Source organism: Nannobrachium achirus (assembly GCF_963921795.1).
Source record: "Nannobrachium achirus genome assembly, chromosome: 9".
In the NCBI taxonomy this organism is placed as follows: domain Eukaryota; kingdom Metazoa; phylum Chordata; class Actinopteri; order Myctophiformes; family Myctophidae; genus Nannobrachium; species Nannobrachium achirus.
In genome coordinates this window covers 27608970-27624370 of record NC_137818.1, presented here as the reverse complement: position 1 = coordinate 27624370, position 15401 = coordinate 27608970, and the positions used below count along the sequence as shown (strand labels likewise).

Below are 15401 nucleotides of genomic sequence, written 5' to 3'. Positions count from 1 at the left end.
AAGACCAGCTGGTAAGTGACACAGGCGTTGTCTTGCCGTCTTCGATATAGAACTTGGTTGCGCAGTTCAAGTCGATTCCACTCTCTTAGAAGGAATGGAATGTCAGGGAGTTCTTTTCTGACTGTTGGAGGGACTTTCTCTCCACTTTCGATGTGGGATATGACTTCCCTGAGACAGGGGTCAGCCTGTTGCAATTCTCTGATATCTGTTTCGGACAGATGGGGAAGGTTAGGTAGACCACCATGCTGTTCTTCATTCACAAAGTCATCTGGTAAGGCATCAGGTGAAATTGCTAATGACTGCACCAGAGTTAGTGCTCCATCACTGTCACTGTCTTCATCTGTAGGATTACAGACCATGTGCTTCTCACAGATGGCATGCACAACTGCTTGACTTAGACCAGTTTCAGGGTCAGACAGATGTGTTTGGGTGAACTGACTTATGCGTTCCTGTTCCTTCTGGGACATCAGATCATTAGTCAGCTCTCCATGGGGCCTTCTGGAAAGACCATCTGCATCAGAATTCAGTTTGCCTGCACGGTACTGGAGTTTGAAGTCAAAAGTGGACAATGCTGCTAGCCATCTGTAGCTAGTGGCATCTAGTTTCGCAGTGGTAAGAATATACGTTAGCGGATTACTGTCAGTCACGACAGTGAACTGGCCTCCGTACAGGTAATCACCAAACTTTTCTACTGTTGCCCACTTTAAGGCCAGAAACTCCAGTTTGTGGGCTGGGTACCGTGACTCACTGCGAGACAAACCCCTGCTGGCATATGCAATCACTCTCATGCAACCCTCCTGCTCCTGGTATAGGGCTGCCCCAAGCCCGATGGTGCTGGCGTCAGTATGAAGGACATACGGCAACTTGGGGTCGGCAAAGCCAAGAATAGGGGCTGTAGTAAGTTTCTCAATGATGGTATGAAATGCAAGTTCACAGGTGGTTGTCCAGCGGTCACCAAAGGGTTTTTTCGGATCATGGTACTGGTGAGTTGTCACCTTGGGTTTGGCATTCTTGTGCATTGGCGGGTATCCAGAGGTCAGATCAGTGAGGGGCTTAACTATGCTGGAGTAGTCTTTTATGAAGCGGCGATAGTATCCTGAGAAGCCGAGGAACGATCGCAATTCTTTCAGCGTTTGGGGCGTTGGCCACGTTTTCAGGGCTTTCACTTTTTCAGGGTCGGTCTCCACTCCAAATTGGGATACGATATGACCTAGATACTTGACTGATGTCTGAAAGAATTTGCATTTCTCGAGGGAGAGTTTCAAGCCGTATTCCTTCAGTCGAGTTAGGACTCGCATCAGTCGTGTCTCGTGTTCTTCCAACGTCTTGGAGAAAACTATGATGTCATCAAGGAATACAATCACTTCTTTCAGGTTCATGTCGCCGACACATTTTTCCATCAGACGTTGGAATGTACTTGGAGCATTTGTAATGCCTTGGGGCATACGATTAAACTCCCAGAATCCCATGGGGCAGACGAAAGCGGTTTTGGCTTTGTCTGGCTCGTCAACCTCGATCTGGTAGTAGCCAGATTTTAAATCGAGAACTGAAAACCATTTCGATCCAGTGAGTGTTGTGAATGTCTCTTCCAAGTTTGGGAGCGCGTAAGCATCCTTTACTGTCTGTAGGTTGAGTTTTCTGTAGTCGATACAGAGGCGGACTTCTCCGTTCTTCTTTCGTACTACTACTATAGGCGAAGAAAATGGGGATTCCGACTCACGGATCACTCCAGCTTGCAGAAGTTCTTGCAGGTGCTTACGGACCGCTTCCCGGTCTTGAGGATGTATGGGACGGGCTCTGTGTTTAAAGGGGGTTTCATCCGAGAGCTTGATTTGGTGCTTCACCTTATCAGTTCTTCCGAAGTCAATGTCATGCTGAGCGAATACTTCGGGCATGCTGTTCAGCTTCTCTGTGATACGCTCCTTCCACTCAGCTGAGACAGGAGAGTCATCAAAGTTGAACCTTGGATTGGAGTTCAGGGGAGATTCTGTTTTAGGTGAAAGAGCACTATGCTCTTGGGAGAGGACTCTCTGAAAAGCACTGAGCTCGCCGATGACACACCTCTGAGGAATAGTTATGTCATGTTCAGATTCATTGGTAAGTACTACTGGTACTTTGTAAGGTTGGTTTGTGGGCAAGTCAATGAGGCAAGTGTTCACCAGCAGTCCACCAGGCAAGGAGGACAAGGAAGGCTGCTCCAAAACGACAGAACTCTCAGTAGTGCAAACGTTTGCAGTGACACGGCCTTCCAGGACCACCGTTTTGCCTGCGGGGACCAACTGGGGACTTGTGCTATACATCTTAACCAGCCCGTGGTTACCATCCTTGTGTTGTCGCTGTCTCAGTTCAAGGACCTTTAGCACTGCCTTGTAGCCATGTGCCACTGGCTGTTGTGTCTTCGAAGTGGTTTCAGAATAGGTTTCATACAAGACATCAAGCGTGTTGGTTCCGATCAGCACAAGTGAGTTAGAGGCAGTTCTGATATCTGGGACTACTAAAGCGAGGGTGGGCACCTCAACTTGAGAACCAAGGAACTCTTTGGGAAAGGTGACACTTAGCTCGATGTATCCCAGATAAGGTACAGACTGACCGTTGGCTCCCTCAACTTCAAGTAAGTCATAGAGTGGTTTGATCTGGTATTCCGACAGACATTGTTGCAGGAATGACTGAGGAACCGTGGTAACTTGTGAACCTGTGTCGAGTAGACAGTTGACAACTTGTCCTTCTATTTCAACTTGCGCTGTGCTCTTTGTACCAACCAAGCCTTTTGGTAGCTTGAAAGGAGTATCTTTGGTTTGAGACATTTTCATCAGGGCGTGCTTTTTGGCAGTTACTTTGGGTTTGTCTTCAATGGGACGTGGTTGATCATTTACAGCTCCAGTCTGTCCCTCGACAGGAGCTGAGTTCAGTTTAAAGAATTGATGGTTCTTTGTGTATCTGCTTCCCATTTCTGCTGTCGCTCATTCAACTCTTTCCTCTTTGCTGCTACGAGAGCAGGGTTCGCATCGGACTCACACGTGGAAGCGATATGTCCATCCTCTCCACAGCGAAAACAGTACCAAGGCTTTGGCTTTGAATTTTTGCTTTTAGGGGGAGGTGGATTGGATTCAGTCGGTGCATAGTCAGGTTTTTGAGTTTTAGTCTCCTTCGATTGTTCTTTCTTGGGAGCTTTTGGCTTGTTCTTGTTCAACAGCGATGTTAGCTGACTCTTCAGGTCTGCAACTTGTTTCTGTAGCTCTTGTATGCTACTGGAGTCAGAGCTGGCTTGACTGTCACTGTCGTCAGTCACGCTCTGTACACGCAGCACAGCTTTCGGCTTTGTGGCTCCTAAGTGCCGTTTCATTCTTGTGGCTTTCGCCGCTTGTCTGTCTTCCTCAATGCGTATAAGCAGTAACAATTCTGCGAATGTTGGAGGATTATCTTTAAGCTTTTTGTCTTCCAGATGAAGGTCAGTAATCAGACTGTTCTCCCAGCAGCCTCTGCAAAACTGTCTGAGAAGATGCCTGTCTATGTCTTGCACTGGGACTCCTCCTCTACGTACAGCATTATTCAGGGCCACCTGAAGGCGTTGCAGGTAGGTAGAGGGTTTCTCTTCAGGAAAGTCTTGTAGTGTATTCATGAACCGAACGAACAGTTCTTCGCCATCTTCGACTGTGGCGAATGCAGAGTCTAGTATTTGCAGGTATGCAATAGGTGGCGCTTCAGGCCCGAGATGCCTGACAACATCAGCAGCTGGGACCAGAAGGCTTTCAAGGATCTTGCGAGTTTTCTCAGAGTCAGACACTGTGTCTTTCAACATCAATTCAACATGAGAACGCCAAGTCTCATAGTCAGCTTCGTTGTGTGGTTTAGGGAGTTTTCCTGAAAAGGCTCTCAATCTCAAGGTAGAATGAGGATGGGAGGATTTGTCCTCACTTCGAACAATGTGCTCCACCACGATCCTTTGCACATCAGGTGGGTTGAGCGCACTGGGGCTTAAAGTGAGACCAGGTCTAGTGAGAGAAGGGGCAGGTACGTTTGGGACAGATACAGTATCAATGGGAGAAGGGGTAGGTTGAAAGGGAATGGCAGTGACAGACAGCTGTTGTGACAGTTGGCTGGGCTTTGCACTCTGATCAGGGTTCTCTGTAGGTTTAGAAGTGTTTTGTTCAGTGGACTCATCTCCACCAATAGACTCTGCTATTTGTGACATGACGTCTCTCAACACCTCTGTAAAATCTTTCCCACTCAGCTTAGCTATGCCCTTTAACTCGTCAAGGTAAGACTGTGTAGCATTGCTCCCCACCCTCTGTGTGTAGACTGATGCTAAAGCCTGCACATGGAATGAAACATCAGGGTTATCTGAAAATGGTTGACTGCAAGGCAAAATAGGTTCTAATGCTTGTAAAGCTGTGCCACTGTCAAACACAACGATTGTGTTTGTATGGAACTCTGATGCTGTGTCATCTATAGTATGGACATCATGGATGGAACCATACTTCTCCAAGAAAGTTATAATGTCTTTGTCATTCTCTGTACCTTTCTTTGTACCTGTTAAACTCACTATAACAGCATTTGGAACTTTGATACCTTTCTGTTCAACAATAGTATCCATTTTTGTGGCAATGCACGGTGGGTTATATGACAATGTGGTGTCTGTTCTGGTGTTATTCTTTTATCTGGCTCCTGGCTACTAGCTCGCCACGTTATGTAGCCTGTATGACTTTACTACAACTTAAAGAATGATATTATCAATTGGCATAACCATATACTCCTATTAGAGTTATGCTGGGGGGTTTTGTTTGGGCTAATTATCAGAAGTGCTAGGTTCGACTAGGGAGCCAGTAATTGTTTACACCAGAAAGAACACCACTGCAAACATTTCTACTATTCGGAAGGTATGAAATGCAAACACTTCCTTTTAATAACAATAAATGTAAAGATATGAAATAGAAAAAACAGATATTCAAATACTTTTTTAAACCTTCAAAATACAAAATACAACCCGGGTGATTCAAAACAAAATAAAATCCTAATTGGCCAATATCTAAATTCAAAGTTCAAATTCAAAGTGTCCCTTTAATCTCTGTTATCACTGATGTGAAATCAGTATGATTCCCAAAAGTTCAGTTCAATTCACACCCCTAGTGGTGTGTACTTGACTCAGTCCCACTGCACTGTGGATGTGCAGTGGAGTTGGTTTTGTCCTACCACACTGTAGAGTGAGCTGGATGGGTTTGGAAATCGAGACAGTCGGTGGAATTTATCTTCAGTCTTCTGCATGCAATTATTCTCTGTTCTCCGGTTCTGCTGGTTCGTCTCTGTGGGTTTAGCTCGCCATCTAAAGTCCAGGATCTTCCAAGCAGTTTCAACAGGCTCCAAAAAACCTGACCTACAGTAGTAAGTCAGAGTATGCACTGTCATTGTATGGCATATAGAGAATTATAAACCAAAGCTAAATAAAACATATCTTCTTGTAATTATCTCTCATCATCATTTCACATCAATTGGGAATTACTATTTAAACCAATAAACATCAGCTTACTGTACAATTCCATTGATCAAAAACAAATAAAATAAATAATCAAATAATCTGGATCAATACAGAACAATTCTTTGTACCAAAATAAAATAAATATCTTTACAGAAATGGCATAACACTGCTACACCAGGATCAAACATGTTGCAATGTGGCCTGTACAATGCAATGGCAGCCTCCATTAGTGGGTGCAGGGCAGGCTGCCTGTACACTCACATGCTGTAAAAATTAACTATACACAAAAGTGCATTTCAGTATTCATCAAGTACAGGAAGAGTGTGTACACTTCTCCCAATAAACATCCAACTTGTAACTGCTGTGCACAGATACAGTACATCTAACATCAACTCAGTTCATTCATTCACCATGTCCCCCTCAGCTAGCATGCTAATTGTTTGTAGCATCAACCAATGAACAATCCTCACCATGCTGGTTATCTCTCTTTTCACATCAAACACGACGGATGGACCCTCTGGCTGGAACCATATGACTTATCTCTGTCTAAAACAGTAGCTAGACTGCTTTTAGCTGGACTTTTATCACTTTTATCAGTTTAAAACCAGGTAATGGTTTGTAGCTGCTCTGTGGCTGCTCTCTCTCTCTCAGGTGTGGCTTCAAAAGGAAGTGTCATGGTGCTGCACATAGCACTATGCTCCCTCAACAGGAAGTGTCATGTTACAAAATAAAAGTACTCAGCTTCAGAATAAAACAACTTAGTTGATGTCTAGTAGTTTTCACATTGTGCTTAATCATACATATTTAACCCATTGTATCCTGTTAGATGGTGTTAAATATATTTCTGTAATATAATCAATATGTTGGCACATATTTCCTTTAGGACACATATTCAGGTTTTATCATGTACACAGCTAATCACTGGGTTACACTTGCACTCGTTCTTTCACCTCTTTTCCACTATTGTGTACAGTATATACCGGTAGATTATGTATTCTACATATATCTTGCAATACAACAACAGAAAGATATTTTCTTTAAAAATGCATAGCTGCATCAAATTAGTGTATTGCAATTGTCCTCTGAATTATTTTGTAACTTTCAGCGTCTGAACAGTGAGAAAAAGTTCATCCTGGGTATACAGCAAAAACACATTAGCTCTTGAGGCATGTAGTGAAAAATGGGACTTCTTCAGTTGTTACAGGGGATGCCGGGGTGAGATGCCACCGATGAAATAATAATTGTAGCATATTTTTCATAACATAAAATTAGGTGAAAGAACACGTCGCATCGCCTACTTGGCTGGATTGCAGTGGCAGCCAGAGCATGCACACAGTAAAACCCTCAGTGTTTATTTATCCAGTTGCAACACTCGAGATTGTACAAATCGTCACTGTCGGGCAGAAACCTCGTATCTCCAAGTTTCAAATGTGTATGTTTTTTTCGTAAAGTAAAGCCCTGCTTCATCACACAAGACTGTCGCTCAAAACTAGTGAAAATAGCAGATCTACAAGCACACAACGCCTCGCACCGCGAGGCGTTGTGTGCTTGTAGATCGGCTATTTTCACTATTTTAAATCACTTTTGAAATGATAAATATAAAACGAACGGTTGTGGGCATACAAGGTTTCCACCCGACAACCACGAAATGTAACCTTTAATGGATCACAATTTTGGTTCCATTGGTACACTACACTCTGAGTTAAACGAGTACACAGAGGATTTTCACTGTGCAATCTTCTGATGGTATTGTGTTCTGTGTCTCAGTGCCAGAGATGCTGGGGGGGAGGCAGCTGTCAGCCACCGTCATTGACCTGAGTCCCTGGGTGGAGTACGAGTTCAGAGTCCTGGCCACCAACGCCATAGGGACAGGAGAGCCCAGCAAACCCTCCAAGAGAGCCAGAACCAAAGAAATGCGTACGTGTCTTAATTCTGCTTAGATTTCTTTTAACCATTGGCCTGATTCCGATTCTACAAATGCCCTCTAAATCAGTAGTTCTCACACTTTCAAGATTAAAAAAGCCTGTGTATCTGCTATTTTTTAATAGCCTACAAAATGAGAAAAAAAATCCCAAATGCATTTGTGTCTCCTTCCGGAATCAGTGGGGGTACATTTATTATAATCAAATGATTGAATTAAGAATGCTGCAAAAACAAATCTTTATCTCTCAGCTCCAAGGGCGACTCCTGCCAGAGTGAATGGAGGTGGTGGAGGTCGATCAGAACTGGTCATCACTTGGGAGGTAAACTTGTCTTTCTGTGGAATAATAATAATAATGCATTTTATGTATAATGCAATAAGCGCTGCAATAAGCGTTTGCATAAAGATTTGCTCTGCTCCATAGCGTTAGGAGTTCTCCTCGCTTTGGTAATTTTTTCCATGGAATGGTGGCACACTGGCGTAACAAAAAAAAATCCTGGCCAAAAAGTGTATTTTAGACGGAAGGTGGGGTCTGAGAGTCTTTCCATGCATTTCCAACACCTTAAATCTGTATTTTTTGGTGAGTAGCTAAAATGTACTCTTTATTTTTACTGAAGTCGAGAGACGGAATAGAAAAAAATGCCCAAAGAGTTGCGTTATAAGGACATCTCCTAAGGCTATGGACCAGAGCTACATAAAAACCATCACCACTGTATATATACAGTGTGTCATTTGCAATTCATTTGCCATTTGCAATTTTCAATTAAGCTAATTTCACTGTCTTTGACTTTTGGTGCCTCTTTCTAGTGCAGGAATATGCATTCTGGGTGTAATACAATTGGTGACTATAATGCTACTGTAACTAATAGCTCCATTGTGAATACTTTTTTTACCTCAATATGAAAACACTTGGATGAGGCGCAATGCTTAATTGGTGATGTAGGTACATTTTCAGCAATGACAATTCAGCCATTGCCAAATATCCCCGCACACAGCGGGGAGCCGAACTGAGAAGAATAGTGTGTTCCTCTGCATGTGTTCTGTCCTCCCGTTAAGACACCTCACTGTGTTATGTACCGTGTTATTAAAATAAGTCCACTGTTGGCAGCAATCGGAGGAGACACATGCTCAGTGGTGGAAAGTACCCAAATGTTTTACTTAAAGGGGAGAACCACCCATTTTCAATATGTCATTAATGTACCTTTGAGTTGTTATGTAACGCCCCCTCTGAGGATTTTGGGTTTTGTATTGCAAAGTCATTTACACTTGACGTTCTGAGTCATTGCTCTGCGTCATTTCACATCTTCCTAGCCTGTTCCCGAAGAACAACAGAGTGGGCCTGGCTTCGGCTATGTGGTGGCCTTCCGCCCGCATGGAGCCCAGGGCTGGATGCAGGCAGCCGTCACGTCCCCCGATGCATCCAGATATGTCTTCAAGAACGAGAGTATTCCTCCCTTCTCTCCGTACCAGGTCAAAGTAGGGGTGTACAACAACAAGGGAGAAGGTCCCTTTGGGCCCGTGACAACCATCTACTCAGCTGAGGAAGGTATCAAAATCAAATCAAACTCTATTTACAGTAGCACATTTACAGTACAAATAGGCAAGCTGAACCAGTGCTGTACAAGGTTGAAAAACACAGGCAATTCAAATCATCAAAGAAAACAACAGAACAATACATGAAAGAAAACAATTAAAAACAACAAAACAAAGATGGAATTTAAATGCAATTAAAAGCTAGGGAAAACAAATGGGTTTTTACCAGGGCTTTAAAAATGCCAATTGACTGGGCAGATCTACTGTATTGTGGAAGGGCAGACTATTCCAGAGTGGAGAAGCCGTGGCCGTAAAAGACCGGTCACCCCTGCTCTTTTTAAATGTTGTTTTAGGAACTTCCAGCAGTAGCTTGTCAGTGGACCTTAGAGCCCTGGCTGGGGAATAAGGTTCCACCAGGGCAGAAAGGTATGGTGGAGCCAGCCCATTTAATGATTTAAATAAAAACATCTTAGGCAACGAGGTCCTATGCACACCTGATAGGCTTAGAGACGGGTGCGTAGGCAGGGATCAATGTATACTTTCAAACATGCACAAATAGTACATACCGGTATGACCCACACACCATCTTACACTTGGCCAAAGAACTCTTTATTTATTTAATAATGCAACGTTTCGGTCAACAACCTTCTTCAGGCATCTCGAGGCATCTTGGAATGCCTGAAGAAGGTCGTTGACCGAAACGTTGCATTATTAAATAAAAGTTCTTTGGCCAAGTGTAAGATGGTGTGCGGGTCATATGTACTATTTGTGCATGTTTGAAAATAAAAACATCTTAAAATCAATTCCAAAATTAACAGGAAGGTATGTGCTTCATTCCTATTTTTATTTTACATAAAATCTTAAGTAAAATCACAAAGGATTTTGCTGTGTAACGCTACTTCAATATTAGGCTAGTTGTGAATGACTCAGGCATTATAATGCATGATTTTATTGACATAGCCTTATCAGAGCCTTCAGCCATTCCTAAAAAGCAAAGAAAGGTGTATATCACCTGCTTGTCAAGTACTGTAACACTGTCATGCGTCACTTGTGATCAAAACATGGTAACTCAAACTCAAAGGTGATGTGCTTTTGGTTGCCAGCTTCAAGATAATGATTCATTTACAATGTGTTTTCTGGTGTTGATGGCTAGTTACAGTATGTCTTGTGAAAGGAAAAGAAAGTAATCTTAAAGTATAAAATGTATTAAAGTATTAAGACATTTTATGATGCAGTAATGAAGCTTACACACCTACAATGGGCTTCTAACACAACACTTTCTTTCCCCTTGAATGTGCGAAGGCACATGGGCCAATACACAGATTCAGAGAGTGTGAAACAAACATCCACACTTTCAGAATTAACTTAACACAAAACCGAAACCATTAGGCCAGCAAACTGTGAGACCAGCATCGTTACGCTGTCCTCATGCTTTCCCCGTCCTGCTCTCCTCCTCCTCCATGCTCCTCAGAGCCCAGCAGAGCTCCAGGGCGACTGAAGGCGAAGAGTGTGTCAGCGTCCGAGGTGGAGGTCACCTGGAAGCCCCTCACCTGGAGCAACAACCGCAGACGTATCCTGGGATATGAGGTCAGCCCAGCATACAGTATGCCCACACATACCAACAGTTGTACTAATGCTACAAGCAGCTGAAACTGATGAAGGTTAACAGACGAAACATTCTACCTCTAATAAAGTGTATATAACACGAGTTTGAGAACAGTGTGCGGTAGTTCTCTCCTTTCTTGCCCATGGATATTTTCCTCCTACGCACCCGTCTAGAAGGATCTGAAGGTGTGCATGAGCCTTTTACGGTCAAGAAATGCAACATAGAAATGGGCACAGCCAAGAACATTTGTGATTTTTTTCTTCCTGCAATAGCAATTGACCTTTCGAGACGTTGTCTTGTATACAAGTATACAGTACATGGGAGCCAGTAATCAATGTGAGCACTTTCAAGCCCCCACAGGACACCCAAGGCACAAGTCTAGAGTTGGCTTGATATGTGATAACAGTATGTTCCAGTAATATTATTTACGGATGTTGCCAACCAGCCATTTCAGAATTACCATTTTATACTTGCCTCCAGGAGGGAAGTATCTCTCTCTCTTTTTTTTACTTCCAAAAGTTAAAGAATTGTCTGGTAACTACTTGGTTGCGACTCACTGGAGCTGCAATACGCTAATGTAGCACTGCTGTATTACATTCAAGATATAATTCAAGTTGGATATAGAGGCAGCATAAACGTATAAAAGGGGACATGTACAATGGCTGTCACTGATACGCGTGCCAAGGTAGGATAACCTGTGGATAACCTGTATTTTCTGTGCTGTGTTAAAGCTGCGGTACTCGAATGAAAGAGATAAGCAGGACACGGCCAGCGTGATCAGAACGGTGGGGAACAGGACGTCGGTGCTCGTCAGGGACCTGGAGGGCAGCACTACCTACTATTTGTCCCTGCGAGCCTACAACAGTGCCGGGGTGGGACCACAGAGTGCCATCGTCAACGTCACAACCAAGAAACCACGTAAGGCTATGGAACTGTTTCCCAGGCAGTGGGTCGGGACCCATCTGTGGGTCACGGACCGATTTGTATGGGTCACGACTTGAGTAAAAATCCAAATGTATTCCCCCCCCAAAAAATAAAATATACATTTCAAAAGATGGAAAATCTTTTGAAATCAATATAATTTTATTTTGAGAAATAAAACGAATTGAAGAATTGTATACACTAGAGATACAGGCCCCCATCTACAGATTTACAGATCGCTGCTCCAGTGATGAATTTACAATGGGGTTATACTGTATAAGAAGGAGAGCCCCACAGCCCACACGGCCCTCAAGTATAAAAAAAGGAAAACATAATGAACTAGAAAAGAAAATTTCTAAGAAATTTTAAGTGTGCCTGCAGCTCGCTAAGTCTGTGCAACCTTGTGTGAGAGAAAAAAACATTGAGAAAAAAAAAATTTGAGAAAAAAGAAATTGAGAGAAAAAAAAATTGAGAAAAAAAAACTTTTTGAGAAAAAAGAATTTTGAGGAAAAAAATGTTGAGGAAAAAAAAATTGAGAAAAAAAATTTTGAGAAAAAGAAATTTGAGAAAAAAAAATTTTTAGAAAAAAAAAATTTTAGAAAAAAAATTTTTTTGAGAAAAAAAAATTGAGAAAAAAAATTGAGAAAAAAAAATTTGAAAAAAAAAATTGAGAAAAAAAAATTTGAGAAAAAAAATTTTTGAGAAAAAAAAATTGAGAAAAAAAATTGAGAAAAAAAAAATTTGAGAAAAAAAAATTATGACACCAGCCGCGAGTCTGTACGATAAACGGTTCATGAGATGTAGAGGCACTTCCTGTTTGGCAAAGGGCACTTCCTGTTATAGTGGGGGCGGGGCTTAATCAATTACAGCTCATCCCTATTGGCTGGAAAAAGACCAAAGTTGTGTGTGCATTTTAAAGTTTAAATCACGTTGCTAGGCAAAAGTATGGCAGAGTTATGTGGCGCCAAAGTTTCTAGTTTTTTTTCAGAGTCCCCCATTCTAAGTCAATGGGGTTTTTGGGCGTCGTTTTTTGCGAATTACATCGCAATCGTATCGCGGATCGGAAAGAAAAGTAATAGCACACCATTCCCGGCCGAGCCGCACATTTTGATGTATATATTGCGGGGGTGGCGTAAATCGTGCGGCAGTTATTACGTGCCGAAATTTCCCCCATTCTAAGTGAATGGGGTTTTTTGGCGTCGTTTTTTGCGAATTACGTCGCAATGGTAACGCGGATCGGAAAGAAAAGTAATAGCACACCATTCCCGGCCGAGCCGCACGTTTTGATGTATATATTGCGGCGGTGGCGTAAATTGTGCGGCAGTTATTACGGCTCCAAATTTGTGGCGTGATTATCATTAAGTATGGCGGATTACAATAAGTGTTTGCCATTGCTTTGCATGGCAGGCACACTTAATAACGTGGTATGGTGAAATCAGAAATAAAGAATGTTGGCCAATTCTGGGTTAAAATGATAATAGTAGGATGGATAATTAAAGGAGTTCTGTGTAAACAATATTGTCAATAATGCCCTCGTCATTATCCACAATGAAAACCTTGAAAACGTTAGATTATTGTAGGTCTTTTGAAGGTAGCCTATAACGTGGCCATGCCCTGGAGATATTGTGATATCACATGAAGCGTTCTCGCCCTTAGCGCGTCTTACTGATAATAAGGAGATATTATGATGTCACGTGAAGCATGACGATATTGTGATGTCACGGGCCATGCCACCGGTGATATTGTGATGTCACGTGAAGCATGACAATAGTGTGATGTCACAGTCCATGCCTCTGGTGATATTGTGATGTTACGTGAAGCCTGTCCTGCGCTTGCCATCCCGGCACAACGGATTCGGGGACTCCTCTGGAATTATAGTAGTAAGATTTTCAAACAAACAAATACATCTAAGAAATCCCATAAAAAGTAGTGAAAAAACAATACAATAAAAATACAATGAGCTGCGTTGTGAGCTTGTAGATCTGCTATTTTCACTAGTTTGGGTCCGGGTCAAACGTCTAATTCACTTTTGGGTCACAGGCTAAAAAGTCCCTGACGTAAAGACTCATGCCGCTTAGAAATTGTGACCAACACGAAGCAATGCACATACAGTAGGCTGTCTGCCTTATATCATACTTATTTAATAATAGAATAGCTGAATGTGGTTGCTGATGTTTATGAAAGGTGTCACAGGAGAGACTGTAATGACATACAGTACATACCCACACTGTATCATGTCTCTTCCTGGTGAGTTGTATGATTTCGCAGCACCACGTACCTGTAAATGGCGGTGTGCATGTTTTCTCTGCTTTTATACCATGCCCCTTCCTCATGAAAAAAGAGAGAGAGAAAAAATCATGTTTGTTCACCTTCAATTTGTTGCCACTTTTCACCTCTCTCTAAACATTCTGTGACATGAATTTAATGATCTATATTGCCACTTTGCAACCAATTAATGAGGTCAGTATTCAGGGCACTGTTGCACTACATGTCTTTATTATGGAACCAAAGTTAACTTTTGCTGTAAAGAATATGGTCTATTAACAGAAATTGTTCCACTATGTCTCGTCCTCCCCTGTACCCAGCACAAAAAGAGACAGACGTGTAGGAACCCAGCTCTTACACCCACTCATACAGTAACTTCAGACTGTTGCTGCCAACTCCAACAGTGGGGATGATAAGCTGATAATGAGAAAGCGCCTTCACGCCGAGTCAGTTCTGGATGTTACTGTATATTGATCGTTTGTTGTTTTTCTGACTCGGCTCTATCCCCTCTGCCCCCCCCCCCCCCTCCAGCTCCCAGCCAGGCCCCAGTCAAGATCATGTGGAACACATCCAATTCCAAGGTTATCCTGAAATGGGACCAAGTTCATGCCCTGGAGAATGAATCCGAGGTCACGGGATATAAGGTACAGTAAAGGAAGGGAGTTTTGCACAGCTTTAGAGGATTGCCTACTGTGTATGCTTCATTGAAGATATGGCTGCAGCCTTGTGATGAGTGAATGGGACTATGGATTAGACTGTAATAGGGAATGACCCATAGGAGCCTCGCAGCCATGGCAGCCCGTCAAAGCGATCCGCTGCCTTGACTGGGTCAAAACCTAGTACATGGTTAGACTGTGTATGAAATGCTGGAGGGTTTTAACATGAAACCACAGTGAACAAAATGTTGGCTAACTGTTAGCCCTCGCCAACTTAGACAATGGACGGCGTCCTTGTTTTGTAATGATCCAGGTCTTGTTTTTTTGCCAATAACTCTCAAACACAAGTGTTATATGATATGATCTCTGCAAGCAAAGAAAACCACCAATGAAAAACACAGACACGCAAACTTATTTCACAGAACCACTTGTTTTGTGTGCCGGAAGTTTTTGAGTCCGAAATGTCACGGCAAACTACCTAGTAATTTTAGCTGAAAGTACCGGGCGAATACAAATTTCCCTGCAGTGAAAACGCATACTGTGATTTTAAACGTTTTTTTGACAAGCAGGTGCGTAGAAATAAAATACAGCGTCACCTTGCATTAGGGGATTAATTATTTAGGCTAGAGTAGAGTCGCATTGTGACCATGGCTGGCTGCCTGCGAGTGCAATGATTTCTCAACGGTAACTCCTTTCGGAACCTCTTCCTCCGCTATCGGAAGAGTTTCTCGTCGTTGTGTGATGATTAAAAGTCTTTTGAGCAGCGAGCGAGTCCACAGCTAATCTACAAGCCAAGTGCAATACGTTGCATCAGCGATCCTTTCTGAACCTTATGTGTTGTTGCATGAAGAATATGTCTTGTTAAATCCATTTGTAGGGTTCAGGGTGAGAGAGAGAAAGAGACAGGCACCGAACCAAACAAGAAAAAACACAACAACAATACACACAAAATAACCCCCAAGGAACACAAATTTAAACTGTTGCAGTGGTTATATAAAAAGTAGGAATTTAAAATTGAAAAATCCC

General features: G+C 42.6%; 1 protein-coding gene across 1 annotated transcript in view; it reads left to right on the top strand.

The window, feature by feature from the left end:
* cntn3a.1 (contactin 3a, tandem duplicate 1) overlaps positions 1-15401 on the top strand; it is a gene marked incomplete at both ends in the record, with an annotated part of 119490 nt that overhangs the window by 100598 nt on the left and 3491 nt on the right. Inside the window, 6 exons of the mRNA XM_080732658.1 lie at positions 7241-7390; positions 7646-7716; positions 8706-8940; positions 10399-10514; positions 11265-11451; positions 14251-14363. Of these exons, the coding sequence (XP_080588784.1) occupies positions 7241-7390; positions 7646-7716; positions 8706-8940; positions 10399-10514; positions 11265-11451; positions 14251-14363 (872 nt within the window). The remainder of the gene's footprint in view (positions 1-7240; positions 7391-7645; positions 7717-8705; positions 8941-10398; positions 10515-11264; positions 11452-14250; positions 14364-15401) is intronic.